This window comes from Prionailurus viverrinus, chromosome C1 (genome assembly GCF_022837055.1).
Source record: "Prionailurus viverrinus isolate Anna chromosome C1, UM_Priviv_1.0, whole genome shotgun sequence".
Lineage (NCBI taxonomy): Eukaryota > Metazoa > Chordata > Mammalia > Carnivora > Felidae > Prionailurus > Prionailurus viverrinus.
Window position 1 is genome coordinate 85018231 of NC_062568.1, and position 18230 is coordinate 85036460.

General features: G+C 34.9%; 1 protein-coding gene across 1 annotated transcript in view; it reads left to right on the plus strand.

The window, feature by feature from the left end:
* The window catches only part of LRP1B (LDL receptor related protein 1B), a 1903200-nt gene that overhangs the window by 1298507 nt on the left and 586463 nt on the right, over window positions 1–18230 (plus strand). Inside the window, exons 30-31 of the mRNA XM_047873645.1 lie at window positions 11193–11367; window positions 12172–12266. Coding sequence (XP_047729601.1) covers window positions 11193–11367; window positions 12172–12266 — 270 coding nt within the window. The remainder of the gene's footprint in view (window positions 1–11192; window positions 11368–12171; window positions 12267–18230) is intronic.

Consider the following 18230-nt stretch of genomic DNA (forward strand, 5'->3'; position numbering starts at 1 on the left):
AAAGAAATAAATAGAAACCAAATAACTCCAGCCTTTACAGGTTGTTGATTTTTATGCTAGTACTGAAAATAGTGAGAACTAAGGAAGTGTTTTAAGGAGGGCACAGCTATATAGTTAGGTTTGCCTTTGGAAAAGATAGTCTAGCTTTTAGATTTAGTAGAGAATTAAAGAGGTCTCGGGTAGGGGGTAGGTGGGTCATGGACTCTGGGAGACTAGTTTACTGGCTGCTATAGTGGCTTTAGTAAGAAGTGATAGAAACCTGGAATAGAAAGGAAACAATAGAGATCAAGAAATGTGGGAGAATTGTAGAAATATCAAAGAGTGAAAATATAAAGGAACTTAATTGGATATGAAAGTTGAGGAATAGGCATTGTCAAGGATAAGTCCTTCATTTCTGGCTACCCTACAAGTTGAATGAAGTTGTGATTTCCTTTCTTCCAAAGTGAAACCTTGTTAAGGCCTGATTTATCTTTCCATTATTAGAAAGCTTGAGATGAACTTTTGACAGTTCAGCTTGTGAGCTCATCAAAGTATCTCAAATCCTGCCAGTAATTGTACTTTATTTTATCCTTTCATCTTTTAGATTCCCTAAGAATGTCTGTCTGACCTTTCTCTTACTTCTTACATGTCAGCCTCTGTGTTTTCTTACTTTGCTATGCTTCCTCTACTGGACTTTTTCTTGAGAGATGCTTTCTTTCCTTATCTTCCTTAGCCTAAGTCTAATGTGAAACTTGCTTCAAAACTCAGACTCTACATTTGTCTATTGCCCCAAGCAGACCATTTTTTTTTTTTTTTCAGAAAAACACTGAAGCTCTTTGGGTCAAGCCTTCATGAAGGGGTCTAGAAATAGTTTGCCTGCTTTGTCATTCTCCATATCCTGAAGTACTAAGCTATTCTTAATTTATGTACTACCTACAAGAGCTATTTATTATACTGACTTGTGCAAGGTACACTTCATTATAAGCATAAATACTAACACATGACTGTAGGCTCATTCATAGTATAAATTAACAAATATTTATTACCATATGTATATGTGTCCCTTTCACAAAAACCCAAAATAATTTTATTCTAAGAAAAAGTAACTAACAATTCATGGCAAATGTTCTTGCTAGTGGTCTTTGGCCTGACTCTCTGGTGGTAATTAATTCTTATACTTGAGTCACTGCTTGGTCCAAATATTTTTCAATTATTTATACTTTCAGGTTTATTTTTCTGATGTGATAAATAATATCAGCTGCCATTAATGGGACAAGCACCATTATCTCATATAATCTTTCCAAACCTGTAATTAAGAATTACTTCGTTCTGCAGAGGAGAAAGCTTAAAGTCCTAAAAGCTAAAACTCTGTCTCAGAAATAAAATGAGGAAACAATGGGGGCACATTCATACTTAGGACTGTATGATTACAGCTCCCATCATCCTCATTACCCTACAATAAGAGAATTTGGGACTTCATCCCAAGTGGCTGGGTGTTGTCCTTTTATACTCATTTGCCTCTCCTGAGTGTTCATAATCTTACCTAGGATTATTGTACTTTACTGGATACAAGATTGTCCCTCCCCAAGCTCTAAATAACATGACAGGAAATTCACTTGCAATTAACATAGGAAGAAAAAAAAAAAGAAGACATTAGTTAATACACCTTAAAGTTCCTTATACAGACCGGGAGTAAGACAGTTGAGTTTCACATTTGTATCTATTCCTCTTTCATCTATCATTTATTCTCCATACAGTGCTTTGAGGTCAGTGCTTTGAGGTAAATGTTACTTTTTGCTTTTAAAAATGAGGAGGCATTTACTTCAGGTTTGCCATGCTAGGAAATACCAGAGCTTTGTTACATCCTAATTGGATTTTGACTCTAAAGTTGTGCTACGTTTCCTCCTGAGAATCCCTTCCTTTTACAAATAAGGAACTTCAGCAAGTAGAGAGCAGAAACTTTATTGCAACCACATGGTTTGTACAAATATTTCTTTCCAATGTTCACTGAATATACACTCAGCATACTCTGCAGAGTTCATTTAGTAGTACCTGGGTGAAGTATGGGGGTCATTCCATCCCAGTGTCAATAGTTTTACTGGTTTTCTGAAATATGAGAAAAATATTTTAGATGTATGTTGGCAGTTTTATTAGATTCCAAGCTACTGTCAGTAAAATTTTGTTTTTTATTAGGAAAATCTGGTGTGCCTCATTATTCTAAGGTAAAGTACAAATTTTTCATCTTTGGAAAATTAAGGACTCAACTTTGGGCAAATACAATTGATTCAGCAAAGCATTTTTTAGTACTAGAGTCATCTACCATCTGAATGAACTGGACTGTTAAGTTGAGTTAAGCAGATGCTAAAATGAACAAAAGGAAGATTAATATGAATTAGAAGTATATCTATTTATAAAGAACATTCTCTTACATGGTAGGAAATTATCATATAATCATATGCTTTTTTAACTACAAAAATATAAACCACGTCAAATGCCAACCTTTTGATCACATTGCTACTATATAAAATTTAATTCTCAGTGATACTTTGAATCTAATTGGACCTATTTCAGAGTAGATTTCCATTATTATTTGAAATTGTTATCCACTTCTGCCAACAATTATTTTGTCAGTGAGTACTAACGATTCACTCATTCCCTCTATTTTGCAAAACACCATATTTAATATGGTAATAAAAATGCTTAGAAAAAAAAACTATTACGAAAATTGGTCCAGAGAGATTGAAAGAAATGAAAACAGGTCAGTAATAACAGTGAGATCTAGATTTTGGAACCAGACCTTGAATTAAAGTAGAAAGTTTGGATAGGGAACATCTGTTGTTTTGCCTCTTTCTGAGTGGGATTTCAATTTTCACTTTCACCCAGGAAAGCCTTTTATGGAAGAATGTCAACATCTGTGATTTAAAAAAAAAAGAGAAAAGAAAAACAAAGAAAGGCAAAATCACACCTATAAATGCCATTCCATTGAGAACTATGTATCTACAGCAATGTGTGCTAATTGAGTCATACTTCCTATCTTTATTCTTTACCTTTTAGTTAGAAGAATAGAATTTTCTTTTATTTTTTCCCCATAGGCTTTATATATGTATGGATTCTGTATGTGGAACATTAGATGGGTAGAAAGATGGCTTTATTTAGTTAAGACAGTTCATAACCTCAGGGAGCTTCATATCTGGTAAAAGAATGAGATATAAACAACTAACTAAAATATAAGGCTAAATGAAATATGAAGTTTAATAAGGGTGTCAGCTACTTAGGAAATTAGCACAAGGAGTATGAAGTTATTATATGGAATTACCGAAGTAATTACCTAATTACCTTAGGAAGTAATATTCAAACTAGACCTTTGGGGAACCAGTAGCTTGATCAATCCAGGTTGAGATATCAGGAGGTACAAAGCTCTGGACACTTTCCATTTAGAAAGGTGCAGGTAGTGAGCGGTAGCTAGACCTTCCAGAAGAATAACTTAGAAGGTTAATGTGACAGCACATCAGAGAAGGTCTTATGTCAGGATGAGCAGCAGTTTTGTATTTTTGTATTATTTTTCCTAAAGGCAATGGGAAATCACTGAAAATTTTTATAGATGTTTATAGGTGATTCAGACCCTTTTGAAGATAAATCAGATAGAAATCTGAAATATTGAAAAATGATAAATTATAGATAAGAATACAGCTAGAGGGGCACCTGTGTGGTTTAGTCAGTTAAGCATCAGAGTCTTGATCTCGACTCAGGTCATGATCTCATGGTCTGTAGAATCAAGACCCATATCCTACTCCACACTAACAATGCAGAGCCTGCTTGGGATTTTTTCTCTCTCTGTCTCTGTCTCTGTCTCTCTCTCTCTCTCTCTCTCTCTCTCTCTCTCACACACACACACACACACACACACACACACACACACACACACACAATAAATAAATAAATAAATTACAGCTAGGAACTTAAGAAATGTTCTAAATCTAGAGTAAAAATTAGACTAGAACAATGAGAGGTATAAGAAGGTGACAGACACCAAGGGTGTGGTAGATATAGAAGTAATTGAACCTGATGACTGGGAGAGAGGTGAAGTTCAACAGATAATTGGAAAGATATTGGAGACATTGATCTAGATGAAAATAAAGGAGACAGCCTTACTTTAAACATTTTCCCAAATCAGCAGCATATCTAAAATACAAATAATTATAGATTTAGGAGATTGAGATGTATATTCTCTAGGAAAAACAACAACAACATAGGTTTGGGATACATACATATGTGTTAAAACTAAAACAAACAAACAAACAAAACAAGACAATGATAAATACTAAATTATTCAGAGTTGAAGAAGCATAAAATTAGTGAGGGTGTACATAGAAGGCTCCTAAAGTGTTTTGTAATATTCTATTTCTTAGGCTGTTTCTTAATTTTCATACCGTGTATTAAATATGGTAATATCCTAAAGTGTTTTGTAATATTCTATTTCTTAGTCTGTTTCTTAATTTGCATACCATGTATTAAATATGGTAATATATGTGTTTGTGTGTATATAGTTTCTCATAGTTGCAACAAATGGGATATTTAATATTTACCAAGTTCCCTTGAGACAGTTTCCAAAGATATTACCAATTTGCTTTTTTTTTTTAACATGGCCCCTTAGAACAGATATGTAATTGCCTAGAAGCTCATCTCAAATGAGTTTTGACTGGATATAACCATATCTTTCCTCAGAAAATTATGAGTATTGGGATCCCCTCGTTTTTTGAAGACATACATGATTTTGGGTAAAAGCCTAATTTATGCCTACCTCCAAGATGCTGGTGTCAGCAAGTCTACTGCTTAGGGGAAAGAAGGAAGGAAGGGAGGCATGGAGGGAGGGAGGGAGGAAGAGAGAAAAGAAAGAGAAAAAAAAGAAAAGAGAGAGAGAGACAGAAAGAAAAAAATAAATTTCATAAGCAGAGAATTGACAACCATTGTGCTGTATTTATTTTTTTTTTCATTTAGATTTATCTACACCTCAACCAGTTTATGTGGTTACCCCATTCCTCTTTCATCTAAGGCCTTTTTTCTTTGATCATTTTTCTTTTTTCTGAATTATATCCTTTAATATTCCTTTAGTTTAGTGATAACCTGATATATTTTCTGAAAATATATTTATTTAGCTTTTTTTTTTGGAAGATATTTTTTAATCGTGGTAAAATACACATAAAATTTATCATCTTGACTCTTTGTAAGTATATAATTCAGTAGTTTTACGTACATTCACATTGTGAACCAATCGTCAGAACTCCTTTCATCTTGTAAAACTGAAATTTTTAGCTATTAAACAACAACTCCTGATACCCCCTCCTCCCAACACCAGGTAATTTTACTCCCCAGGTTTCCATCAGTCTACTTCCTTTGTGAATTTAACTGCCCTCAATGCCTCTTAGAAGTGGAATCACACAGTATTTGTCTTTTTGTGAAGGGCTTATTTGACACAGCTTGATATTTTCAAGGTGTATCCATATTGTGGCAAGTGTCAGAATTTATTTTAAGGCTGAATAATATTCCATTTTATATATGTATCACAATTTTTATACATTCATCCATTGATGCACATTTGGGTTATTTGTACCTTTTGGCTACTGTCAGTAATTCTGCTGTGACCATAAGTGTGTCTTCAAGACCCTGCTTTTGATTTTGGGGAGTATATACCCAGATGTGGAACTGCTGGATTCTATGGGAATTCTGTTTTTAATTTTTTGAGAAACTGCCATGCAGTTTCCCACAGAGGCTGCACCATGTTACATTCCTACCAACGTTATACAGAAAGGTTCCAGTGTCTCTACCTCCTTGTGAACGTTTGGATGTTGTTGTTGTTGTTATAGTAGCCATCCTAATGGGTGTTAGGTGGTTTCTGATTGTGATTTTGATTTGCATTTCCCTAATGGTTAGTGATGTTGAACATCATTTCATGTTCTTCTTGGCCATTTATACATCTTCCCTGGACAAATGACTATTCCATTCCTTTACCCATTTTTTAAATAAAAAATATTTTTGTTATTGTTGAGATGTAGCTGTAAAGATAATTTTGTTGAGTACAAATTTTAAGTTATTTTCTCTCAACCCTTTGCTGACAGATATTATTCCAACAACTTTTGCATTTTTTGTTGCTATTGAGAATCTCCATGTTTATCTATCATTTTTTTTTTTTTTTGGTGTTGTGTCTTTTCTCTCGAGATGCTTTTAACATTTTTTCTCTGTCTTCATGGCATTGTTTTTATTTAGGCCTCTAGAGTCTGTTTTACTTCCTATGGGATCATGTCTTTTTATCAGCTCAGGGAGGAAAAAAAACCTCAAATATTATCTCTGACCATTTTCTCTAACCTAGCCTATTTCCTCCTTTGCAAAATTTGATTAGATGTGCTAGACTTCATTCTAACCTCCAACTCATTTAATCTTCTTGTTTCTCTGTGTTGGCACTGGATAACTCCTTTAATTTGTCTTGTGTCAATTCCTGAATTATATCTATGCTGCTGGTTAATCCACTTAATAAATTGTTTCTTTTTAATATTACTTTAAAAAATATTTATAAGTTATTTTTTGGTTATCATTTATGTCTTCCAAGGGTATTTTTAAAATAAATTATTGACTTATTGTTTCAAAGCATATTTTTTTTCTTTAACATATTCCACTCATTTTTCTTTATCTCACACAACAATATAAAAACAGGTAAGCTCTGGAGTTTTAAACCTATTGTTAAGTTTTCTCTTAATCCTTGCTCTTATGTTTCATTTCTCTGTGTGTGCTTTATTTTTGTGTTCTGATCTATTATGAGAATGAACTCAATCTAGGGAATTCTGAGGGCCTACATTGAGGAATATGTTTCTTCCACAGAGGGTTTGAATTTGCTTCTGCTGGAGGGAAAGGGAGTCACAATAAACTGGAAATCAGTTACATTTGATTTGTCCCCCATCCAACCAGACTAGTCATCTGTTGCCCCAGTATAAACTAATGCTTAAAGTTTTTGTTTATTTCTTTTGTTTTGTTTGGGTTAGGTTTGGTTTTGTTGAGTTTTGTTTTCTGTACTTAGAGAAAGAACAGCAAAAATAAGTTTTGGTTTTATTTTTAAATTATTTTCCTTTAAAAAAATTAAATCGTTAAAAAGACAGAGAGACAGAAAAAAGGGCAGAGAGAGGGTGATACAGAGAATCCCAAGTAGGCTCCACACTTTGAGCACAGAGCCCAGTACGGGGCTTGAACACAGAAACTGCAAGATCATTATCTGAGCTCAAATCAAGAGTTGGATGTTTAACCAACTGAGCCACCCAGGCTCCCCTCAATTATTCTCCTTTTTAAGCAAGCAGGGAGATTTATTTTTTTCCTATTCACCTGTATCATTGAGGATGTATACTCTTCTAATATACCTGGTATTTTTTCTTGTTCAGCTTTCCTAGTCTTTTTTTTTTAATTTTTTTTCAACGTTTATTTATTTTTGGGACAGAGAGAGACAGAGCATGAACGGGGGAGGGGCAGAGAGAGAAGGAGACACAGAATCGGAAACAGGCTCCAGGCTCCGGGCCATCAGCCCAGAGCCCGACGCGGGGCTCGAACTCACGGACCGCGAGATCGTGACCTGGCTGAAGTTGGACGCTTAACCGACTGCGCCACCCAGGCGCCCCCAGCTTTCCTAGTCTTTATGCATTTAAGAACTGATCTGTATTGCACTAAGCAACTAATGATCCGTGAATCTCTGGATTATCACTTGATTTGATTTCTCAACTTTTTGTCCCTATAACTACACCAGCCTCTGTGTTCCCATTTGCCTTCCTCTCTGGTTTTAGCTAACATACAAGTCTGTGTTAGCACTTAGATACTTTCCTGTCTGTCTTGGGATCTTGATAAATCATTTAAATAGTATAATTTATCATTTTTCAGAGAATATTATTGCAATAAAGTCTTTTCAAAAAAGGTAAAGGTCCCTCAATATAGAAAATTGAATCCTCTGAGAAATTTGCTCAGAGGTCTTTGACTTACTTGAAAACAAGAGTTAAGAGTCAAAATAGTATTTTAACATTTTTATCAAGGAAAGAAAATTTTCATTAAACATGGCAGTTTTTATCCCACTCCACCCTTATGGTGAATTTGCCAGGTTTCTCTGAAAAACAAACAGACAAACAAACAAATAAAAAACAGACATGGGTTTAGTAATGGTCAAAAAACTACAAAAGTTTTATTTTAGACTTAAAGTTGGTAATTAGAAACTCTAAATGGTGGGTAGAAAAAAGGTAAGGATAAAGAATGATAATTAATATTGGCTGAGTATATATTTGTATATGTACTCCTGAGAATGAACTTGAGGACCTTGTCTGATATTTCTAGCTCAGGTCACATATCCTTAAAATTATAGATTATATATATCATGAATTTATTAATCAATTCATTAAAAATATTTATGTTGAAGCAATGTTGTATACATCTGGGGAGCAGCACTATAAAGATATATTAGCAAGGAATCTACCTGCAAGAAATATATATAAGAGTAGTAATATGTCAGCAAATAACCATCACACTAAGTACAAAGGGATTGACCAGATACAGTCCTGTTGTTAGGTAGATAGAGACAAACTTCCTGGCTAGGACATAAAATTGATTAGGTTTTTGTGGTTGAAGGGTGATGTTGTCTATCTGCTTACTTACTTTTGTGTGAGATTCAGGTAGAAGGAAATGTAATAAGTTATGGATTCCAGGTAATGCCCTATAGGTTCAAAAGGTCAGGATAAGTCTGGAAATCCGAAAACACATCAGTATGACTGAAGTGTAAGGTAATTCGTTAAAAATAGTGGAAAAACAAAGTTGGGAAGGTAGTTATATTCAGATTATACAGGAAGCCAGGCTAAGGAATTTAGACATCACTTTCTGAGTGGTTGAAAGCTACTGAATATCTTTGGGACAAACAAAGGTCATGATGCAGAACTCTCCAGTCAAAAAAATAACCTAGCAGCAACTGAATCATTTGGTTGGATAAGGAAAAAGAATGGATGCTATTGCAATTTTAAAGACAGAAATAGATTTGAGGGCATGAACCATAGAACTGACAAGGACTAAATAGGTATTAATAGCTTACATTTGAATATGCTTTCCAATGTAGGAGTGCAATGTATTCTCTAGACCATATGATTAAGAGTAAATCAGAAATAAATAAAAGGATTTTGAGCAGCAGAAACAGCCAAAAAATAAAAACAAAAACCTTTGGAAAACATGCATTTTAGAGAAAATAAAAACATACTGTGTTATTTTTGCCAATACCAAGCAGTCCAGGGTAAAAAATGCAGAAAATATTAAGTCCTTGGATTGGCAAAATATCCTCCAACCCTGCATTAAACCGAATAAATAACATCATCTAACGTAATATTCCCAGAAATCCTATGTATTATCTGTAATTAGCCTCATTTTCCTGATAAGAATAGAGGCTGAAATTTAAGTGACTTGATTAAAGACAAAAAATAGGCACCCAACCTAGAACATGAAGCCAGGTGTTCTCATTATAGCAAGACTGTCTCTCAGCAACCAATTAAGTCCAGAGGGTGAAGGAGAAGAAGGAATAAATATCCTGTATGAGGCAAATAAATAAGTATCAGACATGGCATGTTTAGCCTTACAGAGGTGTTGTAGTACTTTTTCTCAAGAAGAGGGATCCAGAGGAGGACAACTAAAAAGAAATTTCTAGTGTTGGATCAAAAAAAAAATAAAGTTGACATTTGAGATTCACCAACTTACCAGTAAATTCATCATGAAAGGTAACTTGCAGAGGAAAGGTTGTTGATTAGAGGAGAATAAAAACATGGAAGATACCTTCTAAGGGAGCTGTGATTAAAAGTTATTTAGAAATAATAAGAGCATTTTGAGCAGAAAGTAGGCTCTGTCAGGTTTGGAAAGACATACATGGACGCTGGAACCTACCGGGCCAATACTGACAGTATAACAGACCTAGAACCACCAGGTCTCCATGTCCTATTTTGCTCTTTTAAATTTTGAAATAATTGCCAAATTTTACAAATCTGGTGTTGTCACTTTCACATGAAAAATCTAGCGTTGTGGCATCTTTCAACAATGGTAAAATTGGAAGATTTAACAATGTGGAGAGTTCAGCAACAGCTGCTCTGTGGTTCCAGCAGCGCTTGGGTTGGAACCACTGCTCTGCAGCAGTGCCTGGGAGCAAGTTAGAACTTGCCAAAGGCTAGGCCCCTTCCCAGACCTACTGCATCAGAATCTTCCTCTTAACAGTCTCCAGGTGTCTTACAAGTTTGAGTAACACTAAAGAGCTTTGGACATTCAGTATGCTTGAAAATAACAGAACTGTGTAAAATAAAGACAAAACCAAATTAGAGGATTCAAGTGCCAGAGATTGGGGACTAAATGGGCCTACTTTATATGTTAATATGTTAAAAAGATTTTCTAGTAAATACCTTAAAAAGCTTTCACAGGATCCATCATTTTTAACACTTGATTTTGATTTGTTTCTAATTAAAGTATACAATTGTATTTAAGTCTAAATTCCATCCTTTTTTTTAAAGATGCCTAATTAATCAAGGAATAACAACCCAAATATTCATATTGGCAGTAATGAATTAATCGAAACTTAATTAGATTTTAGTAATTTCTGTAGAATCCACGTTGGAGGAATATTAAAAGGATTTTGTTTCTTTGCTCATATCTCAGTCCATTTCTGTTAATTATCTATTTTGCAAGATGTTCAACTCTGGTGATCTTGTTTTAGGAAAGTTGAATTGTTTTATTTCATGTCAGGAACAAATTGGCACTTTCAAACATAAAATAGCCCATTTGTTGACGGCCCACAAGTACTTTCTCCTGACTAGAAAGATGTGCTACCAACTGAAAAAGCTGTTACTCTAATTTGAATTTTGGTCACCTTGGACCATAAGACTGCTGCCTGTGTCTGCTCCTAAGTATTTACTAGTGAATCACTGAGTGTTAGTGTAATTTCAATGCTAATTGTTGCTTCAGGTTTTCAAATGGCTCAGCAGTAAGACATTAATGATTATTCATGCCTTAAGAAGGGCTGATAAGGGAATGAGATTACAATCTTGTACAATTTTAGCTAACAAATTAAATTGTAAATTAAATTTTCCTGAGACAGAAAATAACTTACTTTGGAAAGTCAAAAGGAATGAGAAACTTCATTCACTTTTAATTTTCTCTTTCCTGTTTTACAGATATTCAGAGTATCAGAGGGTTAGCAGTGGATTGGGTCTCACGTAATTTATATTGGGTTAGCTCTGAATTTGATGAAACACAAATTAATGTGGCACGACTAGATGGCTCTTTGAAAACCTCAATTATCCACGGAATCGATAAGCCACAGTGTCTTGCAGCTCACCCAGTCAGGGGGTAAAGTATGATTATTTTTTGTAAAGTTTTTCAAAAGTTTCACACATTTTTACCTTGATTTTATATAAAAACTGTGTTTAATTCAGAGGAATTATTAGCCATACGGTAAAAAAAAAGTGAATATGAAAATTGTAAAAGAGATCCCTGCTTAGAGATTTCTGGTATCTGCATAAAATCAGATTTTTATATATTATTATAACATTTTATTAACTTATGTTTCTAAGGAGTAACAGTTCAGAATAAAAAAAGAAAAAAAAGAGGTACAGGGAAAAGTCACTGATTTCATTTCAAATACCAGTTATTAGTAACATATTTACTGCATGCTGATGTTACAGTAACTGCTAAGTAGCTCAAATTCTCCCACCTTCTGGCTAATCATCATATACACATGGAGAGAGCTTGTGTAGGGCTAAAATACTTTCTCCCCAGTGCTTTCAATGGGAATGGCTGAAGTGACTTTGTTTTCTTCTTTGGTATCTGGTTTCTCTAAACCAAGAAGATTCAATCTTAATGAATTACTTTACATAGAAATGATTTACGATAGTCATAGATATTTCAGTTGTGAATGTAGGAGGAAAAAGGAAGTGAGATGATTGTCCTTCAATGACAGGAAAAAGCAGGAGTGATACTTTCTTCTGAGGCACACATGTGTGTTACTGTCGACAAGTGTCTCACCAATTTGCTAAAAAGAATTCATCCTGAGCCAAGAATTTACGTTGATATTAACTTTCTTCTTCAGTGTAAGTTTTTGGTCAACAAGTAGGCCTACATCTAATATTTTTAATCCATATCTCTTAAATTAAGGAAACTCTACTGGACAGATGGAAACACAATTAACATGGCAAACATGGATGGCAGTAATAGCAAGATTCTCTTTCAAAATCAAAAGGAACCAGTTGGTAAGTTTGTTTGATTTTTCTTTTTGAATAGTCACTGCAGTTTTTAATATGGCAAACCTGTACTTATATAATGTATCTCTGTTCTAGAGCCTGAAAGGAAATATTACAGATTAATAATATAAATTCAAGAATTTATCACTCTCATTGAATCCATTGGGTCTAGGTGGGTGAAGGAGGAAACACTCTTTTTTTCTAGATAAGAAGGATAACGTCTTTTGATATGAGAATTTTTATAGTATCTTAAGTACTGAAGTCACTTAAAGCTTGATGTAATTACTTAATCTCATATTTTCAGTGGTGAATATCTGACACATTGCTGCAGTGGCAATATAATGTACCAAGGCTTCCCTGATCGTCATTGTGTTGTTATTAGTAGTTATAATGATATAAGTATTTACTGTTTAGTTTTCAGCAGTTTTTTATTCACTTTGGAGTAGATTGGCTTGGTTTGTTATTCTACCTTTGCTAACCATTTAAATCATTAGATAAAACTCGATTGTGCTGAAAGAAAGCTCTGATGCCTATCCGTAAAACATCTCTTAAAAATTTAACTACGGAGATTCTTTTAGAAGTTAATATGTTACATATGTATGCATAGATAGATTTACATTGTAATGTACATAGTTTTCAAATCCTAATCACACTTTCCTCCTATTTTCCTATATTTCCTCTTAATTTTAAGAGGCAAGGCTTATCACACTGCCTATTTGTCATCTCAAGTATCTTTTTAAAAAAGTCCAGTAATGAACCTGGATTTTGATATCACATTAAATGAGAGTGATAGAATGTACAAAAGAAAGTCATAATTGCCTTGAATTGAACATAGTGTATTTTTAATTCTGGGGGGGAAGTCAATTCACTATGAAGCTTTTCAGCATTTTTTCTTAGTTTTAGAAATGTGGTAGTATCCTTATTTGAAGGAGCTCATTTTACTACTGGTGATTCGGTAAAGGTGCAGTGTCACCAAGATTTACAATAAATAATTCTTTTCATTAGGTCTATAGACGAAGCCTCTGATAGAAAATGATAATATTAACAACTCTTTTCTTTGGACTGGCTGTTCTAAGATTTGATACACAATTGAAATTCAAGTTAGTGTTAGAAATTAAAGGCAAATTGAAATGCTGATACTTCTGTGTGGAAAATGATAGGACAAAAGGAACATGGGCCTCTACAAGATTAGGACCCATACAAAAGACTTAATTTGGACTCAAGCAATTCAGTTGGTTCTTATCTAGAATGGTGCAGAATATTTAATATGGAAAAGTGAGTATAATGAAAATAGTATGAGCAAATAAAATCCTTACATTGTAATGCGGTAGCCACAGGTTACACCAAAATGTTAATTTATATGCTTGTTTCGATAATGGGAAAACCTTATCTTCTTAAATGCTAAATATCCATTCCCCTACTCAAAATAAATTTTTAAAAAACCCTCCCAGCTTACATAAAGAAAGGTTATAAAGAAAAATAGTGTTACTGTTTACACTTATTGTTGTATTTGAAAATCACCTTAAATTAATTCAAAATGATACTTTTAAATTTTAATTTGCCCAAGATACACCAGTTTGACCAAAATAACCCAGAACCTCATTGTGAACCCTACCTTAAATCACCATTAATGAGTATGGCTTGCAAGTCAGACATTCATTCAATAAGCAGATTTTTACTGAGTATCAGATTTTGTATTAGGACTATTGATAAATATTTGATACCCTCCTTTCCCTTAAGGGGCACAAGAACCTAAATCACTTTAGATTCCATTAAGTAAATTTAACTCAGTGACCTTCAGCAAAGTACTGTTAGCTTGGTGGTACTTGCTTTCCTCATCTGTAAAATCAAGACAAAATGTCGATTTTATAAAGTTCCCATGAGGACTGAATGAGGAAAATTTATTAAGAGAACATCTGGCCTTTAATACTAGAACCTATCAGGAGTAATAATACAAGGTATGTTGGATCCAATAGAATAATTTGAATTATTTGATTGCAATATTGAGAGTATAAATGAGTTCAGTAAAGAATAAATATGCAATAGCATCCATTGAAATATTGCAGAGGATTATATGTAGCAAATAGGCCTCTGAGATGAGCAAATTTTTATGCACATGTGAGGAATGTACTCCATATTGTTTTGTTTTACTGCTAATGCTAAGAGGTAAACAAGTGGAAGTAGCTGGATTGTACTCTCAGATCTTCCCAAAATAATCCCTGGGGCAAAAAGACAACTGGGCCCTCATCTTCCTCTTGTAGTTCTTTAAATATATTTTTAATTTTTAATTTTTTAACTTGAGTTATTTATTTTGAGACATACAGAGAGAGAGGCAGGGAGAAATAGAGAGGGCAAGAGAGAGAATCCAAGCAGGCTCAACACTCAGAACAGAGTCTAATGTGGGGCTCAAACTCATGAACCCTGAGACCATGACCTGCACCAAAATCAAGGGTGGGCTACTTTTTTTTTTAACATTTTATTTATTTTTGAGACAGGGAGAGACAGAGCATGAATGGGGGAGGGTCAGAGAGAGAGGGAGACACAGACTGAAACAGGCTCCAGGCTCTGAGCTGTCAGCACAGAGCCCGACGCGGGGCTCGAACTCACAGACCGTGAGATCATGACCTGAGCCGAAGTCGGACGCTTAACCAACTGAGCCACCCAGGTGCCCATTCCTCTTGTACGTCTTGATGTTGTTTACAAAAATGGTTACTTACAACTTCCTTCTGTAATTTTCTACTTTAGCAAACTAACATGTTAACCAGGTCTCTGCTGTTCTTAATAAGAGACTGTGTTGTCCATTCATAAATGTAACAAATCATTTCCCTTTTTTATGTTCCTGAAATCTGAATGGCAAATGGGCTGGCGAATACTCAGCCCAACATATTCTACTACACTTCTGCCTACAGATACCTTTTTTTTTTTTTTTTTGATGTACAGAGGAAGAAAGTGAGCAGGTGAAATTCTATACTGCCTCTATTCTCCCTTGATTCCCTGCAATGAGGAATATTTCTGTCTTCGTAGGTCATTAACCATCAGTTAACACTCGCCATCTTTAACTACCACTTCAAATTAAGTGAATTAAATTGTTCAAGGTGTAAGGTACAAGAGGAAGAATGAATTTAAGGAGCTTGGAAACTAGGGACAACTTGTAGTAATTTTCACATTCACATGAAACATTCCTTTTACTGCTTGAGGGATAATATGGTTTTGGAAAAATGTTGTTTTAGGATCATAACAAACAGAGATTTGAATCTCTGCTTTGATACTTATTAACTCCGTGACTTTAAACATGCTTCTTTCCTTTTTGAAGGCTCAGTTTTATTACCTGTAAGATAGAGATAACAGTGTCTATCTTTTTGAGCTATTTTTAGAGTTAAAGGCTCATATGCAATATCTTATGTTCCACAAACCACACACTTATATACTCTAAAGAATATATGCTCAAAGAAATACGTACAAGGATATTCAATGCATCATTGTTTATAACTCTAAAAAATTTGGAAAGGCTTTAAATCTTCATCAGAAGAGGAATAGTAAATAAATGCAGCATATTTATGTGCTGAAATACTGTATACAAATACGAATATGTTTATGTATATATGTATACAAAAAGATGTAATCGATCTTAGAAGCATTGAGAGAAGTAATTAGCAGAATGATACTTATGGTATGAAATCATTCATAGAAGTTCAAAATGAAACATACAACATTAATAGATATTGCTCCTGGTTGAATATGTTTATAAAACTATGGAAAACGTAAACTGGAGATAATCCACACCAATTTTATACTAGCAGTTCTCTTTAGGAAGGAACAATAATGACATTCAAAGGGAACTTTCATCTTTTTCAAAAGATACTTTATTGTGTTAATAGAATTTATTTCATATTTCATACAAAGATTCAAATTAAATACAGTTAAAATGTTAATAGTGTCCAGTTATGGGGGCACCTGGGTGGCTCAGTTGGTTGAGCATCTGACTCTTGGTTTTAGCTCAGGTCATGATCTCATAGTTCATGAGTTCAACCACACCTCAGGCTCTGTGCTGATGGTTTAGAGCCTACTTGGGATTCTCTCTCTCTCTTCCTCTCTCTCTGCCCCTCAAAATAAATAAATAAACTTAAAAAAATAATGTCCAGTTCTAGGTAGTAAATACATGATTGTTTATTAATTTTTCTCTCTTCTGTGTTAAATGCTGGCTCTTCAAAATATCACCAAAACAACCCGTTGTGTAGACCAAGCTGAGTTTCTTACTTCACACACTGAGGGAGAACATTAAGTCATCAATGTCTCAGCAGTGTCTGAGACAGGGAAAAGCAGCACTGAAATAGTAATTGAGATTTTGAGGTCTGGTTTAAGGCAGGTGTCAAATGAAGCTTAATTAGGATCATTGAGTAAAGATCAGTATATAATTTTGGATTGATAGATATGGAAAGAAGAATTTGAGGGAAGATGGGTTAGAGACCAATGTATACAGTGTCATTTGTTGCTTTTTTGCTGGAGTTGATGAGCTGTCCAGGAAGTTCCTGAAATTTGCAGTTATATTGTTTTCAACTATTACCTTACTGGACAAGAGTTTATTAGAATAGTAAGTTATGACATGAAAGACAGTGGATAGTATGGGCCTCTGGGTGGCTCAGTCAGTTAAGCGTCCGACCTCAGCTCAGGTCATAATCTCACAGTTCATGAGTTCCAGCCCCACATCGGGCTCTGTGCTGACAGCTCAGAGCCTGGAGCCTGCTTTGGATTCTGTGTCTCCCTCTCTCTGCCCCACCCCTGTTTGCACTCTGTCTCTCAAAAATGAGTAAATGTTAAAACAAATTTTTTTTTAATTTTTTTTTTCAACGTTTATTTATTTTTGGGACAGAGAGAGACAGAGCATGAACGGGGGAGGGGCAGAGAGAGAGGGAGACACAGAAGAATCGGAAACAGGCTCCAGGCTCTGAGCCATCAGCCCAGAGCCCGACGCGGGGCTCGAACTCACGGACCGCACGATCGTGACCTGGCTGAAGTCGGACACTTAACCGACTGCGCCACCCAGGCGCCCCTAAAACAATTTTTTTTAAAAAGACTGGATAGTAAAGCCATGTTAATGTCGACAGTAGCTGTGTTTTAGGTTTTCTCACGTATAAAATTAAGACTTTGTCTCATATGTCCTTTATGGCCTTTCTTCTTACTCATTTCAATATATTAAAGGCATCCTTTGTGAGGCGCCTGGGTGGCTCAGTCGATTGGGTGTCCGACTTTGGCTCAGGTTGTGATCTCAAAGCTCATGGGTTCGAGTCCCACGTCGGGCTCTGTGCTGACACCTCAGAGCCTGGAGCCTGCTTCGGATTCTGTGTCTCCCTCTCTCTTTGCCCCTCCCCTGCTCACACTCTGTGTTTGTCTCTCTCTCAAAAATAAATAAACATTAAAAATTTTTTTTAAATAAATAAAAGTATCCTTTGTAAAGAATTGTGTACACTAATATATTCTTCACTAGCTAATTCTGAAAAATTATCTACAATGGGAGATAGGAGACAGTTGTATATCTGTCAGTGTTTAATGAAAGGAAACAGAACCAATAGTGTTAATGGATTGATAGATGATGAAAGAGAGAGAGAGAGAGAGAGATGATAGATAGACAAACATAGATATATAAAGAGATTTATTACAAGGATTTGTCTACTGAGGTTGTGGGAGCTAGCTGAGCAAAGCTGAAATCCTAGGGCAAGATGGAAAGTCTCAGGCAGCAGCTTAAGCTTTAGATCTTTGCCAGAATGTCATCCTCGTTTTCGGAGGAACCTCAGTTCTAATGTTAAGGCCTTTCACTAATTGGATTAAACCCACCTAGATTTTTTAGGATGATATCCTTAACTTAAAGTCAACTGATTGCATATAGTAACCACATCTACAAAATGCTTTTACAGAAAAAATCTAGATTAGTGTTTAATTCTATAACTGGCGATGTTAGCCTAGCCAGGTTGACAC